Here is a 17560-nt window from a genome sequence, read left to right as displayed (position 1 = left end):
TTGTGTTGTGGTTTAGTAGATTGCTCTAGAACCAATTACAAAACCAGGTAATACAAGGAATTTGTGGGGTAGAACCTCATGCACTTAAGACCAACTGAAGGGGCCAGCAACCGGGATGATTCAGAGTCCCAGTTTGCTTCACTCTGCTATTCAGAGATTGGGTTTAGTTATCCAGCTAACAGGCTCTATGAACACACTTCCTGGCCTGAGTTCCTCATATGTTCAAAGTGAGGATTGAATTAGATAGCAGCAAGGCCCCAGCTAATCTATGCTATGCTCTGAGTATCCTCTCACAACACTAAAAACTATTTTAAAATCAAAATCTGCACAGTAAATTGAGAAGTTTCTTCTTTTGTAAAAGTGCAGCACTATCTATTGTGTTAATTTAACAAAAGAAATCTGTAACTCTAAGGCCTCTCTCATTACTGCTCTCTTCTCTCCTGTTGTTTCCAAAAATAAGCAAGTCATATTTTCAGGCTTCTTTAAACTCTACCCCGACACTTTCTCAGGAAAAATCCTTTCACAGCAGGTGGGGCAGCAATATTAAGGCAGAGGTTCACTTTACATATACTGAGGTTATTTCCACCAGTAAAAAGCTATTTCCTTCCCTCTTTCCTTCTGAAAACATTTAGACATTACACACAGACATTAAAGGCAGGAGATGCAAATGTGAGCCAGTGAGACCTGGAGTTCCCCTGCTAGGTTTGGTGAGGGATTTAGATAAGTATATGGGAAATTCATGTCAGGTTCAATGCAATGACAGGAAAAATTTAAATATAGTGGAGACATCCCAGGCTTGGAGGGTCTGGAGTTTCTTCCATAAGTGATCTTTAAGCTGTGACATGAAGGTCAGCTGTGAGTCCAGTAAAGGGTGGGATGGGGAAAGGAATGGGGAAAGTTCAAAAATAGTGCCTCTCACTTTGCTAGCGTGTCTTCTGAAGAACCTGACCTGTGCTCCCTTCTCAGCTTGTCCTTCGAGCGTGACTCTTTTCAAAGGTTGTAATTCTGAAACAGTTGATGTGTTTTTTTTAAACTTGTAAGGAGATCTGGGTTCATGAACTTCAAAAATTGTTTTTGTTGATGCTAAGGTAAATGGAAACTATCACAAATTGCTGTTTAAAGGCACTTGCCTTTATTGTATCTCAGAGCTTGGAATTAAAATGTAAAATGTCAAGTGCCACTCCTATTCCGATCTACACCACAGTTTGTCCTATTCTTCCACAGCTATTTATTGGGTTCCCAAGCACCTAGCATGCTGGAGTGGATTATTGGAGGGATCCATGACACCACTTTCAGCACGTCTTCGGGCCTGTGTAAGAGAAATCTAAATTTTTTGCCTTTAGAAGAAGCATATGAAACCTGCTTACTCAGAAGAGAATCACTTATTTTTAAATGGAGGTTCTAGGACCACCTACAGTAGTATTGTTAAACAATATGTATTTTCATCGCACAATCAGGAAATTGACTTTTAGCTGCTAAAATAAGTGTTTTGTTATAGATTTAACTTATTTTTCTCCATTCATTTTATCCAGCAAATCTTTACAGAGCAGCTCTACTTCACTGCATTGTCCTGAGGACTGAATGCAATCATTCCTTATTCCAAGAACAATACTTTGAACAGACTTAAGTGCTTTGTAAGTATTAAAATAAAAACATAAAAACACACTAATCTCCAAATCTATTCAAGCTTCAAATATTTAAAATAAAGGACAACTCAAACACAATTACATCAAGGTTTTTCTTAGAATAAAGAAAAAGCAGGATGTGACATTACAGTGAAATTTTAAAAAGATGTATTATATTTACCATCAAACTTCTTGAGCCTTAGTTTCTTCATTTACAAAAGAGTTCACTCACTCATTTACTAACAAATACTTACTGAATGCATACTGTGTGCCAGACATTGGTTTAGGCTTTGGGAACACGTGATACACAAAGCAGATACAGTTCCTATTTTTATATGCTCATATTCCAATGAAGTTAATAATACTATTTCATAGAATTATTCAGAAGATTGGTTGCTAATGTAATTAAAAATGTCTGGTGAGTTGCAACCTTCTGTATGAACTCAAGGTTCTTGAATTTAATGACTGTCTTATTCCTCCATCTCCCATAACTCAGTAGGTTTTAGTAAATTGTGATTAAATAGGGAAGTATTTCAACATTGCCATACTTGACCACTAGAGGTCCTCAACAGTCATATCCAACTATGCATCTCTCTGTTCACTTCAATAGGATGTGTGAAATTTACCAAAAATAATATAAGAAAGTTGGTCATATTAAATAAAATGAAAACCTAAAATACTAGTCACAAGAGATTAGTTATAAGAGATAACACATACTATGTGTGCACATACCATGCCATAGGTACTGTGCTGCTCCTGGCCAAATGCAGACAATTAAGAAATATTATATGTTAATGTTTTATTACTGAAGTATCTCAAAACAAACTATTTCATCACCATACATACTTCTTTTAAGGTAAATTAACATCTACATCATTTTTAAATCTTTGCATGTATTACTTCTTCAAGATCAAGTATTACTGTGTTTTTTCTATAAAACAAAAGTATTTTTTATAGGAAAACAGCTCAAGTTTAAAACATGTCTTATCAGAGTCACTGGCACATGTTTTGTTAATATTTTCTTAATAGTTCCAAAAATTTCATAAGATAAATTTCTATAACATTTTTACATTCACAAATGGTTAGGAATTTTGTCTAAGAGGTGTTTCTGTTTTCTTTCTGGAAACATTACAGGAAAAACATTGAATTAAGTACTTTTTATAACTGCTCTGATCATGAATATAAAGGGAAAATGAGTATTTCAAGAACCGTCTCACTGTACTACAGTGTGAAGTTAAAACAGAATTATAGGAATTAGAAATTCCTGCTGTCAGTAGCCTTCTGTGAAAGCAATCTTTGTGATCTATAGAATTCTGCTTTAATAACTGAAAAATCATTTTTTTGTCTCAGAGATTATTAAATATGAGTATAGCCTTACCAAGACAAACTTCTCACAGATACAGCAACTTGGGAAGCAAATACTGTTATTTAGTAGCAAGACCTTACGATCTCCTGGGAGCAATGAAAGAAACTGCACAGGTATACAAAGGACATTTTTAATAGCAATAAATTAAAACTATTCTCAAATTATGAGTGCTTCATACATGCAATTTCTCATATGAGCCCAGTGATCAGAATGTGTTCAGAACACACACATACATGGAGATTTTAATACTTGAGAAAATATGTTAAAATCTGATGCCAAAACTGTTGGCACAAGAAAAGAATATACAGGAATTTGAATTGAAGTGGAGTCAGTATGTGAACCTGGATGTAAGAATGTGTCAACCTGTTACTGAAGCCTTTTAAAGAAGTAACAGATTTTTAAATCAGATAGAGATTAAGAAATTGCAGAGGGAACAGTAATTATTTCTCAAGAAATTTCCTTTATCCATTAATAATTGTAAGCTCAATGCAGAAAGTTAGAGGCCATCTAATTTATCAAGGCATTTTGAACATACAAGCCTTAAAACACCTACTGCAAGCCCAAACAATATAAAAATAACCAGTATTTCATTTTCCTATTTAGGTTAATTTGATATAACAGTCACATTAACAAATTATAGCAAAGAAAAATAAAAACGTACTCCATTCTTTTATGAAAGTACACATTATTTCTCCTTCCAGGTACTTTAGTAATTTAAGATTAACATTAATTTTATGAAATTTTAAACACCAAAAAGAAATCTTTAAAAGCCTTGCATTATTATCAAGAAGAAATGCAAACTTTTCTCCAACTTCAACAGTGTATTTTAAAAATTGTGAAAATGGTAAGAAACACTAGCTCTTTAGGAGCATTCCAAAATACACATGAAGAAAATGTCTTTCAGTTACTGTTGATTTTAAAGAATCTTTATTTTGGAAGGGTATGTTATGAAAGACTTCAATGCTTTTCTTCTTTTTGTTTTTTGCTGTCTCGGCAACAGGTCTCGAGCTGAGTACCTGGTGCCCGCGGCGGCCAGCGCGGCCGAGCTGGCTGGGCGGGGCCACCGCGGCCCGGGGGTAGGGGGCCTGAGCCGCGAGCCCCGAGCTGCTCGCTGATCTTTCCAAATGGGAGGGGTTTTGAGCAAGCTCCGCCCCCCGCAGCCTGCCCCCGTTCCGGAGGCCAGGGGCCTGCGCCCGGCCTTCCTCGGAAGCGCCGCCCGCCCCGCAAGCCCCGCAAGCCCCGCCCCACCGGCTCCCTCGGCCCGCGATCGCATTCCCCCTTCAGTCCCCACTCGTTTCCTCGGGTCCCCTCGGAGGCCTCATCGCCGGTAAGTCAATGCTGACCCTCCCCAGACCGAGGAGGACTTGACTTTGAAAGTTTTTTTTCTTAAGTCCTAAGTGGGTTCTGTGCCCTTTTCACCTCTTCAAACACCTTGGTGCGCGTCCACCTGCCTCCCTTTAGCCTTTGCTTGAGATGTGCTGTCAGATCTGTTCCCTTCTTTCAGTTCATTTTTTTGAGTCATTTTTCTATTCCTTTTATTTTTAATTTTTAACTTTTTTGGTATCATTAGTTTAGAGTTACATGACCAACACTGTGGTTACTAGACTCCCCCCATTATCAAGTCCCCCCCTCATACCCCATTACAGTCACTGTCCATCAGCGTGGTGAGATGCTATAGAGTCACTACTTGTCTTCTCTGTGCGCTATACTGCCCTCCCCGTGCCCACCCCCCTACATCAGGTATGCTGATCCTAATGCCTCTTATTCCCCTTCTCCCTCCCTTCCCGCTCACCCTTCCCAGTCCCTTTCCATTTGGCATCTGTTAGTCCATTCTCGGTACTGTGAGTCTGCTGCTGTTTTGTGCCTGTAGTTTTTTTCTCTGTTCTTATGCTCCACAGATGAGTGAAATTATTGGATACTTGTCTTTCTCTGCCTGGCATATTTCACTGAGCATAATACCCTCTAGCCCCATCCACATTGTTGTGAATCCTTCTTTCAGTTTTTAAAGCTCTGAACTTTTATACAGAATGGGTTTAGCAGAATACTTGGTAAATCACTTAACACATCCCTGCTTCAGGTAAGAATACCTTCTGTCTGTAAAGTATAGTACTCTAATAGGTTTTGCTACTTTTCTATCTTTGGACCAATAAATTGTATCAGCCGACCTCAAAGAGGTGTACCCAGGAAACCTCCCGGATGGATATAACTTGGCTGATAAAGATGATTAGATTAAAAAGACTTTTGTTTTTGTTTAGTCCCAGTTGAGTGATAACAGCAAAATTGAAAACTTCAGTGACAACACTAGATCCGTGATAAGTACATTTATTTGAAAAGGTGAACTTTCAGGTTTTTGCAATGTTTGACTTTGGGTGTATATTTCTGATGAGTTAGCATAAGAGATTGAAGGATTCTTCTAAAATTTGTCCCTGCACGTCTTTACGCACACTTTCTTCCACTGTAGTTTGACTTGTGTGGGCAGTTTTTCAATTTCCTCCTCAAAGTTGTTGAATCCATTGCAGGGACAGCTGTTAAATACCTGCCACTATCTGCCCTTAGGTGGAATGGGGAAAGTTGCCATAAAAATGCTGTATTTTTTGTTGCTTAGAGGCTTAAGCTCTCTGGAAAATAACTGAACCCACATGGTTCTTAAGGAAATTTTCTGTCATTCTTAAGCTGCTTTGATTCCATGATGTGTCTCCCATTCTCCACAGGGACTGTGGGACTTCACCACACCACTTTGGCATAACACGTCCAAGACATCCAAGATGATACCCAATCCAGCAGGGCCGGTATTCCCATGTGCTTCCCACGCTGTGCTGGAATGGCGGTCACAGGAAGTGTGTGCTGTCTCGTGGTAGTTCCAGAGTGGTGTGCAGGCCTTCGACAGTGAGGATTGCTCCTCCTGGGAGCAACCTGGCTCATTTTCCAATGTAAGCATTGCTGGAGGAAAAGACTCCCAGTGTGTCCACTTTATTCTCCTACAGTTGTTCATCTGACAGAACATCTGTAACTCAAAGGAAAGGAAGAAGCTCCTTATGTGAAGGAGAAATCTCAAGTTCTAGTTATTGAGCAGTTTTTAATTTTTTGGGTTTTTCCCAAGACTGTGGCTTTAACAGCTAAGGGCAATTTGTGTGAGTGTATAAAGTACCCTTTTGCTTGTTGGATAGCTTCTAATTTCCAGCGCCTGAAGTTCATGCTATGTAGCATGATAATCAGAATATCTTAATGCTAGAATCCTGTTTTCTGTTACAGAGCAGCGCATATCCCTAAGGCCCCAGACCCGTGGTCAAAGGAGGCTGTTCTGCTTGCCCTCAAATGTTGGAAGAGGAAGAAAAGGACAGTGGAGCAGGAGGAAGACCAAACATCTGCTGCTGGTCAGGACAAAAGAAGGTACCACGCCCTGCAGAGTACTCAGCGTGCCTCCCACACGGGCTCCTGGGACTTGTTGAAAGAGAGATCACTCCCAAAAAGACTCAGAGGCCACCTCCTGTGTATGAACAGCAGGTCCCCTTCTTTGGCTTTCATGGAAGATCTTGGTAACAAGAGCTTTAATGCTATGCCTTTCATTAGGCACAGGTTACATACATTTTGTAATATACCTTTTCCATAAGTACTAGAGAAAAGCCGACAGTTACTGGCCACATCAGCTTCATACTTTTGATATAAATGTGTTAAATTTTATTTTGAGAGAATGCTGAAAGTCTTCGCCTTGTGGTGGTCAGTTATTTGGGTGACCATCAGCTTAGGTGTCATGTTTGTGCTGAAGGAAATACTTAGCAAAGAACAGTGAAGACTGGAGTATGGTAGCTTTATGAGTAATGAGAGTAAAACCAGTTTCATTATTTGGTTTTTGAAAATGTAACGAAAATAGAGTAAGCAGTCTGTTTCCTTGATGGAAAGAGAAGAAGTTGAAGGTGCTGAGTAAGCTGTAGAACTGCTTGTTGCTTTCCAAGGAGTCAGTTAAGGATTTTCTTGTAATTCAACAAGTTCCAAGCCCCACCATGTGTCAGAGCCTACTCCAGGGACTGTGGATAGAGCAGTGAGCTAGACAAAGGTCTCCTGGGACTTGGGTAATCAATGAAACAGGGTAATTACAGATTGTAAGTATATGAAGATTTTTAAAAAGCAGTGCTATAAAAGGGTCATGAGAAAGGGGGAGCTCTGTATATAAGGTGGTCAGGGACACATACTCTGAGGAGACAGCAGGCCCTACATTTGAGAAATAGAACCATTGTCCTCATCAGTTACACCAGGTTAGCCATAACCTGCAGGTTCACAGCTGGCCATCTTTGATACTGTAGATGGCAGCATTAGGTAAGGAAATACTAATAAATGCAAGTGTGTTCTTTGGAAGATTGATTGGAAGTAACGTTGGAAGATCAGGTAATGAATACTAGGGATATGCTTTACGAGTGAGCAGTCTGAGCTCATGTCAGCCAACTAAGCGGGAGTGGCAGAGGGAGATGGTGTGTTGGAGGTCAGAGAGAAAATAACTGTTCTTATGGTCAAAACAGGTTTCTCATGTTCTCCAGGTTGGTAATTTGTCTAGACCCCAGTGAGCCTATAACTGAGGGCTCTGTGTTGTGTTTCCCGTAATTGGAATAAGCAGTGATTATGTGCACCATGCGCAGGCCCTTATCTGTGACCTGTGAAGTTCTTCTCTTACAGACTGAGCTAAGTGAGAGCACTGGGGGATGTGTGTAGGTGGGTCGCTAAAGTGTTTTTTTGTCTTTAGTTTACAGATGGTAGGATATTAAATTTGTGATTGCAGTGCTTTGGTAAGAAGTTAGCAAATAATCAGTACACCTGAATAGTTCAAAAGGTCTTGATGCATTTTTATACTTTTCTGATTAGATTAGGACAGTCCTAGAATAAATTGACCTTCCTGAATCTTTGAGATCTGAGGCAACCTTTTCTTGTCTCACATGAACCTATGTTCTGTAAAAAGAGTATAAGATCCCAGGAATATGAGAGTATGCTTTAAAGGAGAGGTTGTATCATCTAACTGAGGGTTTGTGATTTGTCACAGGTGCCATGACAGCAGTGGGAGTGGCCATTCAGCTTTTAAGCCCGAGGTGGCCAACAGAGTCCCTGCTGCTTTTGTGCCTGAGTAAGTGAGAATCCATCTGGGTGAGGTGTCCTGTTTGGGAAAGGGTCATTATCAGACTTATTGACCTGTAAGTTTTCCTCTTTGAAGTCAGAGAGGAACATTTTGAGTAACTTGCCACAATAACTATTTTGTCTAATTCCTTTTACTATTTTTCTTTAATATGCATAAAATATGCCAAGGCTAAGACGGTTTGTAGATACACTGAATAACCAAGTATGTAACAAAAAGATCACAAGGTTTCTGCAATGGATAGAATATAGCAGTACAAAATTTAAGAAAAATGTGAGATTTCTGCCTTTTAGCTTAATTATATTTGAGGAAGAATTGGCTGGGAGGGAAAGAGGCTGGAAATGTGTGTGAAAAGGCTTGGGGTAAGTTACATTTTTAAACTGAGTCAGCGCTATGATACGGCTGCCAAAAAAGCGTAACATGCTCCTCCTCTGGGCTGATAGCAGAACAAAGACCAGGAGAAGCCAGGTCAGCGGTGGTCCTAATGCCTTAGTCCTGCTGTCCGCAGAGGGCTGCTGGTGGGCTGTGCTGCCCTGCAAGGGGCCGCAGACACAGACCGAAATTCACTGCGAGAGAGTGAAGCAACTCAAGATGCCACGGGGTGGTGGTGGCTGAGGGGGTTCTAAAGGTACATAAGCACTAGCCCAGAGGAGAAAAACCTCAGGGGTGTAAAGAAATGAGGGAGGGAAGGATAATGGCCTGCAAAAACCTGAAGGACTATCACATGAAAGGAGGACAATTGGCTTGGCTTGGCTCCAGATGGGATCCATAGGTGAAGTAAGTGAAAGAGAAAGTGTGTTTGCATCTAGTGCAGGGATAAACTGCTCTGTGGTTGGCATTCATCAGCCAGGAGACAGTGAGCTGTCTGTGCTGTCACAAAGGTTGGATGACTGTTTCACAGGAAAGATGTTTAGGGAATTTCTGTTTCAGTTTGAATCTTAGAAAAAGTGGTTGGTTCCTCCTAAACTTTTTTTTAACACCTTTATTGAGGTGTAATTGACATAAATAAACTGTGCCTCTTTGAAGTGTACCATTTGATCAATTTTGACATGTATCCCTATCAGAATTATTGTCCTATAAATTTTCCTCTTTGAAATCAGAGAGGAACATTTTGAGTAACTTGCCACAATAACTATTTTGTCTAAATTTCACACCCACGAAACCATCACCACAGTTAAGATAATGAACATCACCATCACTGCCAGAAGTTTCCCCGTGCCCCGTGGTGAAGCCTTAAAATCTCCCTCTCATCCTGTCCCTGTTGCCAGGCATCCATTGGTCCCCATTCTGTCACTATAAATTTGTGTGCATTTCCTAGAGTATATATAAGTAGAATCATACTTTTAATTTTTTAAATACTGAGCTTTCCCTTTCTGACTTTGTGAGACATGTTTAGCCGAATTAGCAGTAAAATTAACAACATTATCCTTTTCCATTGTGTTAGAATGATTTTGTGACTGTGGATGAAGCCTTAAAACAATGTTGGTGCCTTTCAGTAGCACATCTGTGTTTTCCCCTTTTATTTCCCTGTTAGGCCTGGGCCTCTAAAGAGAGGCCTCAGTGCCCAGAGCTCAGATGGCAAGCTGTGTAAGAGAACCTGCACCTCTGCTGTGAGCTGCTCGAAGGGCACATGTGCATGTGGCATCCGTATGTCCAGCCACAATGCCATTACCAGTTCCTACACTTCTACTGGAGGCATCTCTCAGGTACACGCACCTGGTGGTGTGGCAGAATTGGGCTCTTTGCATTTATTAGTTGATTATGCAGTGTTTACTAGCCACCTTCTGTCAGATGCTGAGATCACCTCTAAGCTAACAGCAGTTACCAACCCTTGAATGATCGCTATGGACCAGTGGAACAAACTAGAAAGCCCAGAATGCCTATGTGGAAACCTGATACAAGACAGAGCCATTATTATAGATAAATAGACAGAGGATGAATAATTTAAAAAATGGTACTAATTTGATTAAAAAGGTAGATTGAGTCTGATTGCATTGGGTCGTAAATTCATCCTCTAGGCACTGGGAATTGAATGAAAGTTTTAAAAATAAGTGGTTATAATTATTTTTAGAAAGGATGTAGTGTAGACCGAAGAACAAATCAAGTTTTGCTACCAGAATGACTTGGGTTCAAATCTTGACTTTGGCACTTAGTAGCTACAGACTCTTGGGCAGGTAAATGACTTAAACTCTCTTTTTCTCATCTCTAAAGGATTGTTATAAAGATTGAAGGTAATGTTTGAAAAGCACCCATTACAGTGCTTGTCAGTAAGCAAGCACCCAATATATAGGAGCTGGAAAAAAAGTAACACGTGCATGAAGGAGGTTTTAGAGAGGAGAAAGAATTTGACATAAGTTTTCATGCATACAGAAGGCTCTTAGAGTAATATAAATGACACATTAATGATAAATGACAAATATAGGAGATTAAGGCCCTGGCCAAGCAGTTATGACAATGCAGAGCATAATAGTACGAAGCTTTACCTGGATCTATTCTGCACTAGGCCCTCTGCTGAGCACTGTACACACGTTTCCTCAATCAGTGACCACAACAGACCTGACATACATAGTCATTGCCCCTTCTTACAATTTTATGTCAAATGTCATACATACACAAAAGGAAGGAAAAATATCATAATGAACCTCCATGTGGCTCCAGCAGTTAACAGTGTTTTGTCAGTCCTGATCCATCAACACCCCCACCCCAAATTGGTTTTCCTCTTGTGTTTTAAAGTACAAACACGTTGTTTCACCTGTAGGTACTTCAGTGTATTTTTAAAACTTTTTGAACATTAATAACCACAATGCCTCTATTCCTCTGAATAATAATGACTTAATGTTAGTTATTATCACTCCAATTTGCCCTTCTTACCCTCCCTGTCTTATTACAGTTACTTTGAATCAGGGACCAAAAATCAACTCATTGTGTTTGGTTCACATATCTCTTAGACTCTTTTTTTTTTTTTTAGCATTAAAGGTATTTAATTAATATATGTAACAAAAAATCTGAAGGTAAGGTTGTATACTTATGGAATTAATGATTTTGACCTACTTCATAAGATAGTTGTGAGGCAGTACATGTAAAGTGTTCATGCGTCTACACTGTCCATAGTAAGCATTCAAGAAGTGCCACCAAAATAAGTACCGAAATTTACATTTCAGGGGACTTAATACACACTCAGAGCTTCAGACTTAGCATTATGCAAGGTTGCATCTGATGGCCTAAAAAGCAGACAGGGTAAAAACAATCAACTTTTTAACAGGCCTGGGCAGAGCGATGATGCTCAGAGCTCTGCACCGGGGGCTGGGCACCAGGGGAGGGGTGCCAGGACGCCAGGGGTGGGCGGGGTGAGGGACGCGCCCTCCGCCTCCCGTCGGTCCCCCGGGGGCAGAGCCCGCGTTCCCACAGCCCGCCACGTAGCCCCACGGGAAGCCACCCCCGCGTCACGGGCAGCTGCTTGGTCGACCGCGGGAGGAGCGCATGCACCAGGGCTTCCTCCTCCCCGGGCGCATTGCTCAGGCCGGCCGGCCGGCCCGGCAAGCTCCCTGCAGTGGCAGAACCCCTCCGCGGTCCTGGGGCGCGCCAGACACAGCCCCAGGGTGCGCGGGCCCCGCCAGGATGCCAGCTATCCCGGGTGCCGGGTCCCGGCTCCCAGCGCCTCGGCCCGTCCGAGGAGCCGCAGGCGGCAGATCGCTGGCTTCACAGCGCGGCCTCCCCGGGCGCTCCAGGCCCGCGCAGCCGGCACCCCCTGGCAGCCTCCAGCTGTCAGGCTTCCCCCACGGGCTGTCCTCGCGGCTGCTGCCGCCGCAGGCGCGGAGCACACGGGCTGGGGCGGCGGACGCGCGCGCCTTCCCCCGCAGTGGGGTCGTCAGGCCTCTCTTAGACTCAATCAACGGTACTACTACTACGCTTTTTCTTACTTTTGAAAAGTCTGAGTCATTATGTTCTATAGAATTTACTGCATTCTGGACTTTGTTTTCGTCATGGTGCCATTTTGACAAGTACTCTATCCCTTTTTTCCCTGTAAATAGGCAGTTGGCTCCTGAGGCTTGATGAGTTTCAAGTTCAGTGATTTGGGCAGAGGTGCTGCTGTGCACTTCTGATCGCATCACATCGGGACCACGTGCTGTGTGGTTGCCTCCCACTGGGCTCAGGTGTCAGTCTGATCCTTCACTTTATTGTTCCTATGAGCTTTTCACCTGCTGATTTTAGTGGCCATTTTTCGCCTTTGTCTATGTCCATTGTGGCAAAATGGTGATGTTCTAATTCTGTCCTTCCCTCTGCATTTGTTAACTGAAGGTCTGTGTAATTCTAGATAGAAGAACAAACCCTATCTATAGGAGTGGCAGGATAATAAGCAGGCACTGATGCCGTAGTTAACTCCAAAGGTGACCAGTATGATTCTTGCTGTGTTGTCTTTATGAACTGATATTTTATAAACATTTCATGATCCTCAGTATAGTGTAGCTGCTCTTTCTGATGCAACTTTTCCAACTTTGGCCAATGACAACCCTTTCAAATACTGGCAATTGACTCACTTTTCAGAAGCCCCACTTCACAAAGAAATGTTTTTTTAGTCACTTGAAAAGGAGACTTTATATACAGTGATGGATTAGAGCCACAGAATTATGTAAGGTCAGATCCTATGTTATTCCCAAGGGTCAGTCACGTGACTTGTGTTTTGGCTTTTAGCTCTGGAAGAGGCGTCCCAGTGCCTCACACTTCTCCAGCTCAGCCTTCTCCTGCTCACAGACACCAGAGAGTCCAGAAAAGAAAAGGAGGTAATCGGTGATTTGCTGTGTGGATTAATGAGGGTGGGAAAGGAGGGAAATTTACTTGGCTCTTAGGCTTTCTGAGACTCTGATTTGGAGAATCAAAACGGTTCACATCTAAAGGGCAGAGACGGTGCTGCCCTGAATTGCTCTCTCTTGCAGTCCTCACACAGTGTGACCACACTGGCCTCTGCTTCCCCTCATGCTGCAGCGTGAGGGGCTGGGGCGTAAGGGGAAGAGCTTGCATGGGACAGAGTAAACAGAGTGACTGATGGGGGTGGGCAGCAGGCTTCACATCCTAGACCCCAGCTGACCCCTTAGGTGCCGGACTAGAATGCTGTTTTCTTAGAGATAGAGGTGTGACTGGGACTCTCAGAAACTTGGCAGGTTGTATGTAAGGTTCTGAAGATTGTTTTCTGCTTGTTTTAAGACAAAGGTGTATCTATGGCTTCTGTGAACTGCCTCCCTTCATTTCTTTAGGAATTTTCTTTGCTTATTTTTGTTGTCTTGACACACTGAGATCTTAGTCATGGTTGTTCTAGACTTTGGTCAGTTGGTAGTGAGGAGGGTGTAAGAAGTTATCCAGTGCTTTTCTAAACTTAATTGTGCCTTCGTCCTACAGAGAAGAGGACGGTCCTCAGGGATCTGGCTCTTCTGCTCCGCCGGTAAACAAGGAGTCCCAGAGAGAACAGGGTAAGTTGATGAACACGTGGCATGTGTTGGTGGTAGTGTATGGAGGGCTCATGGACCACAACCCACTGGCAACACGTACTGAGCCTTGATTTGTGTGGGGCTTGGTAGTTACAGAGAGAGATGTTCCTGTCCTTTGGGGTTTATGGTCTGGTAAGGGAGAAAGGTTGCCCAGACTCATATAGCATAACCCAGGCCACCTGGGGGGTTTGGGGTAAGGTAAGCCTAGGTGGGGGAATCTGAGCAGACCAGGCAATTTCTGTCCAGTAAGCAACCATGTGCACGTATTTGGAGCAATGACCACTTCACATTGTCTTGACTGTTAGAAATAATCTTGCCAACACCATCCAAGTGCCCAAACCATAGAAGATAGAATCTCAGAGACACCTAGTGAAAGTTCAGTATTAAAGACTAGGCTGGATAGACAAGCCTCTCCATTTCTGGAAGAGAGCAGGAAGAAAGTAAGTCTGATACTTTATTTGCAGATACAACCACATGTAGGGAGCAGAACTCCTGGGATTCTCCAGGGACACCCAGCAGCTCCCAGCCATGCAGACGCAAGTTTCCCCTGGTGCCCTCCAGGCGAGGGATCCTGCTGATCTTGGTATGTTCTGTCCACCCACACCTGCCCACCCCAGTCTGGCTCCCCTGCATCTCAGGAATGGAAGGGTCAGTACAAGTTTCTTTCACTTCCTTCTGACTGGCTTGGCTTCTCCTTTTTCTCTTGGTAGCCTCCAGCTCCCTGGATCGGTGGCTCGATCACGGTCGAAGAGTATTACCAGGAGAAGCAAGCTCAGTCACAGTGGCTGAAGAGGATCTTCGAGGATAAGACTGGTAAGGAATATGGGTTAATTTCACACTCCAGAGATGGTTCCCAGAGTCATATTTGTTGACTCCTGAATCCCTGGCCCAGCAAGGCTTTTAGAGCACCAAATACCATCGCGTCTGAGATACCATAGTTGACATTTTCTGTTCTTCTTCCTAGAATCTGCTTCAGTGGCAATGTTGGGTGGGAGGCATTGTGTATTTTATTCCATTCTTGTCCCCGCCATGAAAAAGAATTGAAGGGCAGAGACACAGTAGTAAAGTAGAGTAAAAGTTTTATTTAAAGTTACTTAGCCAGAAAGAAGTGCAGATGACTTCAGAGAGGGAGGAGTGCCCTGAAAGGTTGGAGAGAAAGAGTTTAAGATTAAAAGGTCACACACTTAGAAAGTGTGGGTGACTTCAGAGAGAGGAGTGCCCTGAAAGGTTGGGAAGAGTTGAAGTTATGCACTTAGGAAGTGCAGGTGACCTCAGAGAGGAGTGCAGCACCCTGAAAGGTTGAAAAGAGGGAGTTTAAAGTTAAAAGGTTACTCACTTAGAAAGTCCGGGTGACCTCACATAGGAGCACAGTGAAAGGTTGGGGGCTCCCTCTTTTAAGGATTTTTCAGGAATGTGACAGAGAGCTAGGGTGTGGGCTTGTTAAGTGGTCTCAAGTATCTTTGATGAGACATTAAGTTACTCATCAGTCCTCTAGGTAATTCTGCAAATTAGCTTATCAAGACTGTCTGCCTTTCCTCCCAGGTGGGCAGAGTTATTTGTTTGCTAAAGAGTATGTTAAGAATCTTTCTTCTGAAACTTCCTAGTTTTTTTTTAAATACAATTTTGGCTTTAAGGTGGCATCTCCCTGTCTTTACTTTGCTGTTTATAGGTGGGCCTTTTAGCAGGCTAGAGTGAATCATACAATGATCTAATGGACACAATGAAGACATGGGCTGTGCTCAGATACTTTTATCTGGGGAATATTCAAACCTTCAAGGCCAAGTTTCTCTTGACCTTTTGAGCTTTGACTGATTAACTCACTAACTCTGAATCTTTTCTGGATTTCTAGATTTAACTGGTTAACCGAGTCCTTTCTAGCGGGCTTTGCTGACGCTGTACTCTTTCCACCCCACTCATATGTATTTCCCTGCCTAACAGCCACACCCATGGCCCATTTGTCCTTGCAGACACCTGGCCTTCTGGGCTCTCTTGGCTCTTCACAGCCAGGGCCCCTCCCTGGCCCCTCCCCAGACTCCAGATACACAGCCCCTTCCTCGGGGCTGACCCCTGCCTCTCCCGCAATACCAGCCAGTGATGCCACCAACTTACCTCCAGCCTCTCAGGCTGAGACATCTGCCAAACCCCAGGCCTACCTGCCCCAGGCCCCACCCTGAAGCCCAGTATTCTCTTTGGAACGCTGAGCAGACCACCTGCCAACCCTTCTGCCTCGGCAGCTCCTGCTGTGTCTTCAGCACATCCCATGTTCAAGCCCATCTTTGTGGCTCCACCTAAAAGTGGGAAGGAGGGTCCTGTGCCATCCAGCCATTCCCAAGTCACAACGGAGGCATCTTCCAGCTTGCCCACACCCCGACTACCAGCAGACTGCCCCTCACTTTCAGTCCTGTTTTTAGCAGCACAGGGCTACCTACATCTTTGCCCTTGTCAACTCCTTCCTCCTTCAGTCAGACAACTACTTCAGGCACTAGCATGAATTGAATACCCCTCTGTTCCTTGGCCAGGCCAGTGTCAGTGTCCCCTCAGCAGCGATTTGGGGGACCACCACTGGCACAGCCACAGACTCCTCCCAGAAGCCTGTCTTTGGCTTTGGTGTGAGCAGTGTGACCAGCACTGTGAGCTGCATGACCAGCCCCACTGCTTCCACTGCCCAGCCTGTCCTCTTTGGGTCCCCCCTTGCCTCTGCTGCCAGCTCTGCCCAGCCATGGGCTCCATACTCCAGTTTGGCAGGCTCTGGCCATGCCTGCTCCAACAACAGCCATCACCTTCAGCCAGTCCCTGCCCGGCGCCATCCAGACAGCTGCTGGCAGTAGCACCACCAGTTTCGGTGGCTTCAGTGGCACCCTCATGACCTCCGCCCCCATCGCCCTGAGCCAGCCTGCACTGACATTTAGCAGCACTACCACCCCAGCCTTCAACATTCCCTTTAGTTCCGGCAACAGGCCCCCCGTCCCATCCTATCCCGGAGTCACCCCACAGCACACGTTCGGAGCCACTGACAGAGAGCAGATGTGGACTGCCAGCCAGCACTGGCCCCCAGCTTCGGCAGCTCCTTTCCTTTTGGAAGCTCAGCAGCTCTGGCCCCGCCCCAGCCAGCCTTTGGCAGCACTGTGTGGTCAGGTTTTCATGGGTTGAAACCCGCAGCCTCTCTTTTTGGTACCATCTCCAGCACCCATCCAGCCTTTGGAAGCACCACAGCTGTTTCCTCCAATTTTTTTATTTTGTGGTATCATTAATCTACAATTACTTGAGGAACATTATGTTTACTAGACTCCCCCCTTCACCAAGTCCCCCCCACATACCCCATTAGTCACTGTTCATCAGCGTAGTAAGATGCTGCAAAATCACTACTTGTCTACTATGTGTTGCACAGCCCTCCCCAAGCACCCCCACCCATATTATACATGTTAATCATAAGGCCCCCTTTCTTCTTCCACCCCCTTCTCCCTCCATTTCCACCCATCCTCCTCAGTCCCTTTCTTTTTGGTAACTGTTGTCCTTTCTTGGGTTCTGTGATTCTGCTGCTGTTTTGTTCTTCTGTTTTTCCTTTGTTCTTATACTCCACAGATGAGTGAAATCATTTGGTACTTGTCTTTCTCCACCTGGCTTATTGCACTGAGCATAATACCCTCAAGCTCCATCCATGTTGTTGCAAATGGTAGGATTTGTTTTCTTCTTATGGCTGAATAATATTCCATTGTGTATATGTACCACCTCTTCTTTATCCATTCATCTACTGATGGACACTTAGGTTCCTTTCATTTCTTGGCTATTGTAAATAGTGCTGCGATAAACATAGGGGTGCATCTGTCTTTTCCAAATTGGGCTGCTGCATTCTTAGGGTAAATTCCTAGAGGTGGTATTTCTGGGTCAAATGGTATTTCTATTTTGAATTTTTTGAGGAACCTCCATACTGCTTTCCACAGTGATTGAGCTAAATTACATTCCCACC

The 17560-nt window shown here is 43.7% G+C and overlaps 1 protein-coding gene and 1 pseudogene across 1 annotated transcript in view; both read left to right on the top strand.

The window, feature by feature from the left end:
* Positions 1–17560, top strand: part of LOC140843905 (nuclear envelope pore membrane protein POM 121-like) — a 47066-nt gene that overhangs the window by 23991 nt on the left and 5515 nt on the right. The window contains exons 2-10 of the mRNA XM_073214321.1: positions 3992–4067; positions 5761–5921; positions 6244–6381; positions 8021–8101; positions 9645–9816; positions 12803–12891; positions 13505–13575; positions 14058–14176; positions 14304–14406. Coding sequence (XP_073070422.1) covers positions 3992–4067; positions 5761–5921; positions 6244–6381; positions 8021–8101; positions 9645–9816; positions 12803–12891; positions 13505–13575; positions 14058–14176; positions 14304–14406 — 1010 coding nt within the window. The remainder of the gene's footprint in view (positions 1–3991; positions 4068–5760; positions 5922–6243; positions 6382–8020; positions 8102–9644; positions 9817–12802; positions 12892–13504; positions 13576–14057; positions 14177–14303; positions 14407–17560) is intronic.
* Positions 15540–16844, top strand: LOC140843699 (putative nuclear envelope pore membrane protein POM 121B; annotated as a pseudogene).

Source organism: Manis javanica, chromosome 10, assembly GCF_040802235.1.
Source record: "Manis javanica isolate MJ-LG chromosome 10, MJ_LKY, whole genome shotgun sequence".
NCBI lineage: Eukaryota > Metazoa > Chordata > Mammalia > Pholidota > Manidae > Manis > Manis javanica.
The sequence above is the reverse complement of the archived record's forward strand: the minus strand, read 5'-3'. Positions and strand labels throughout refer to the sequence as shown.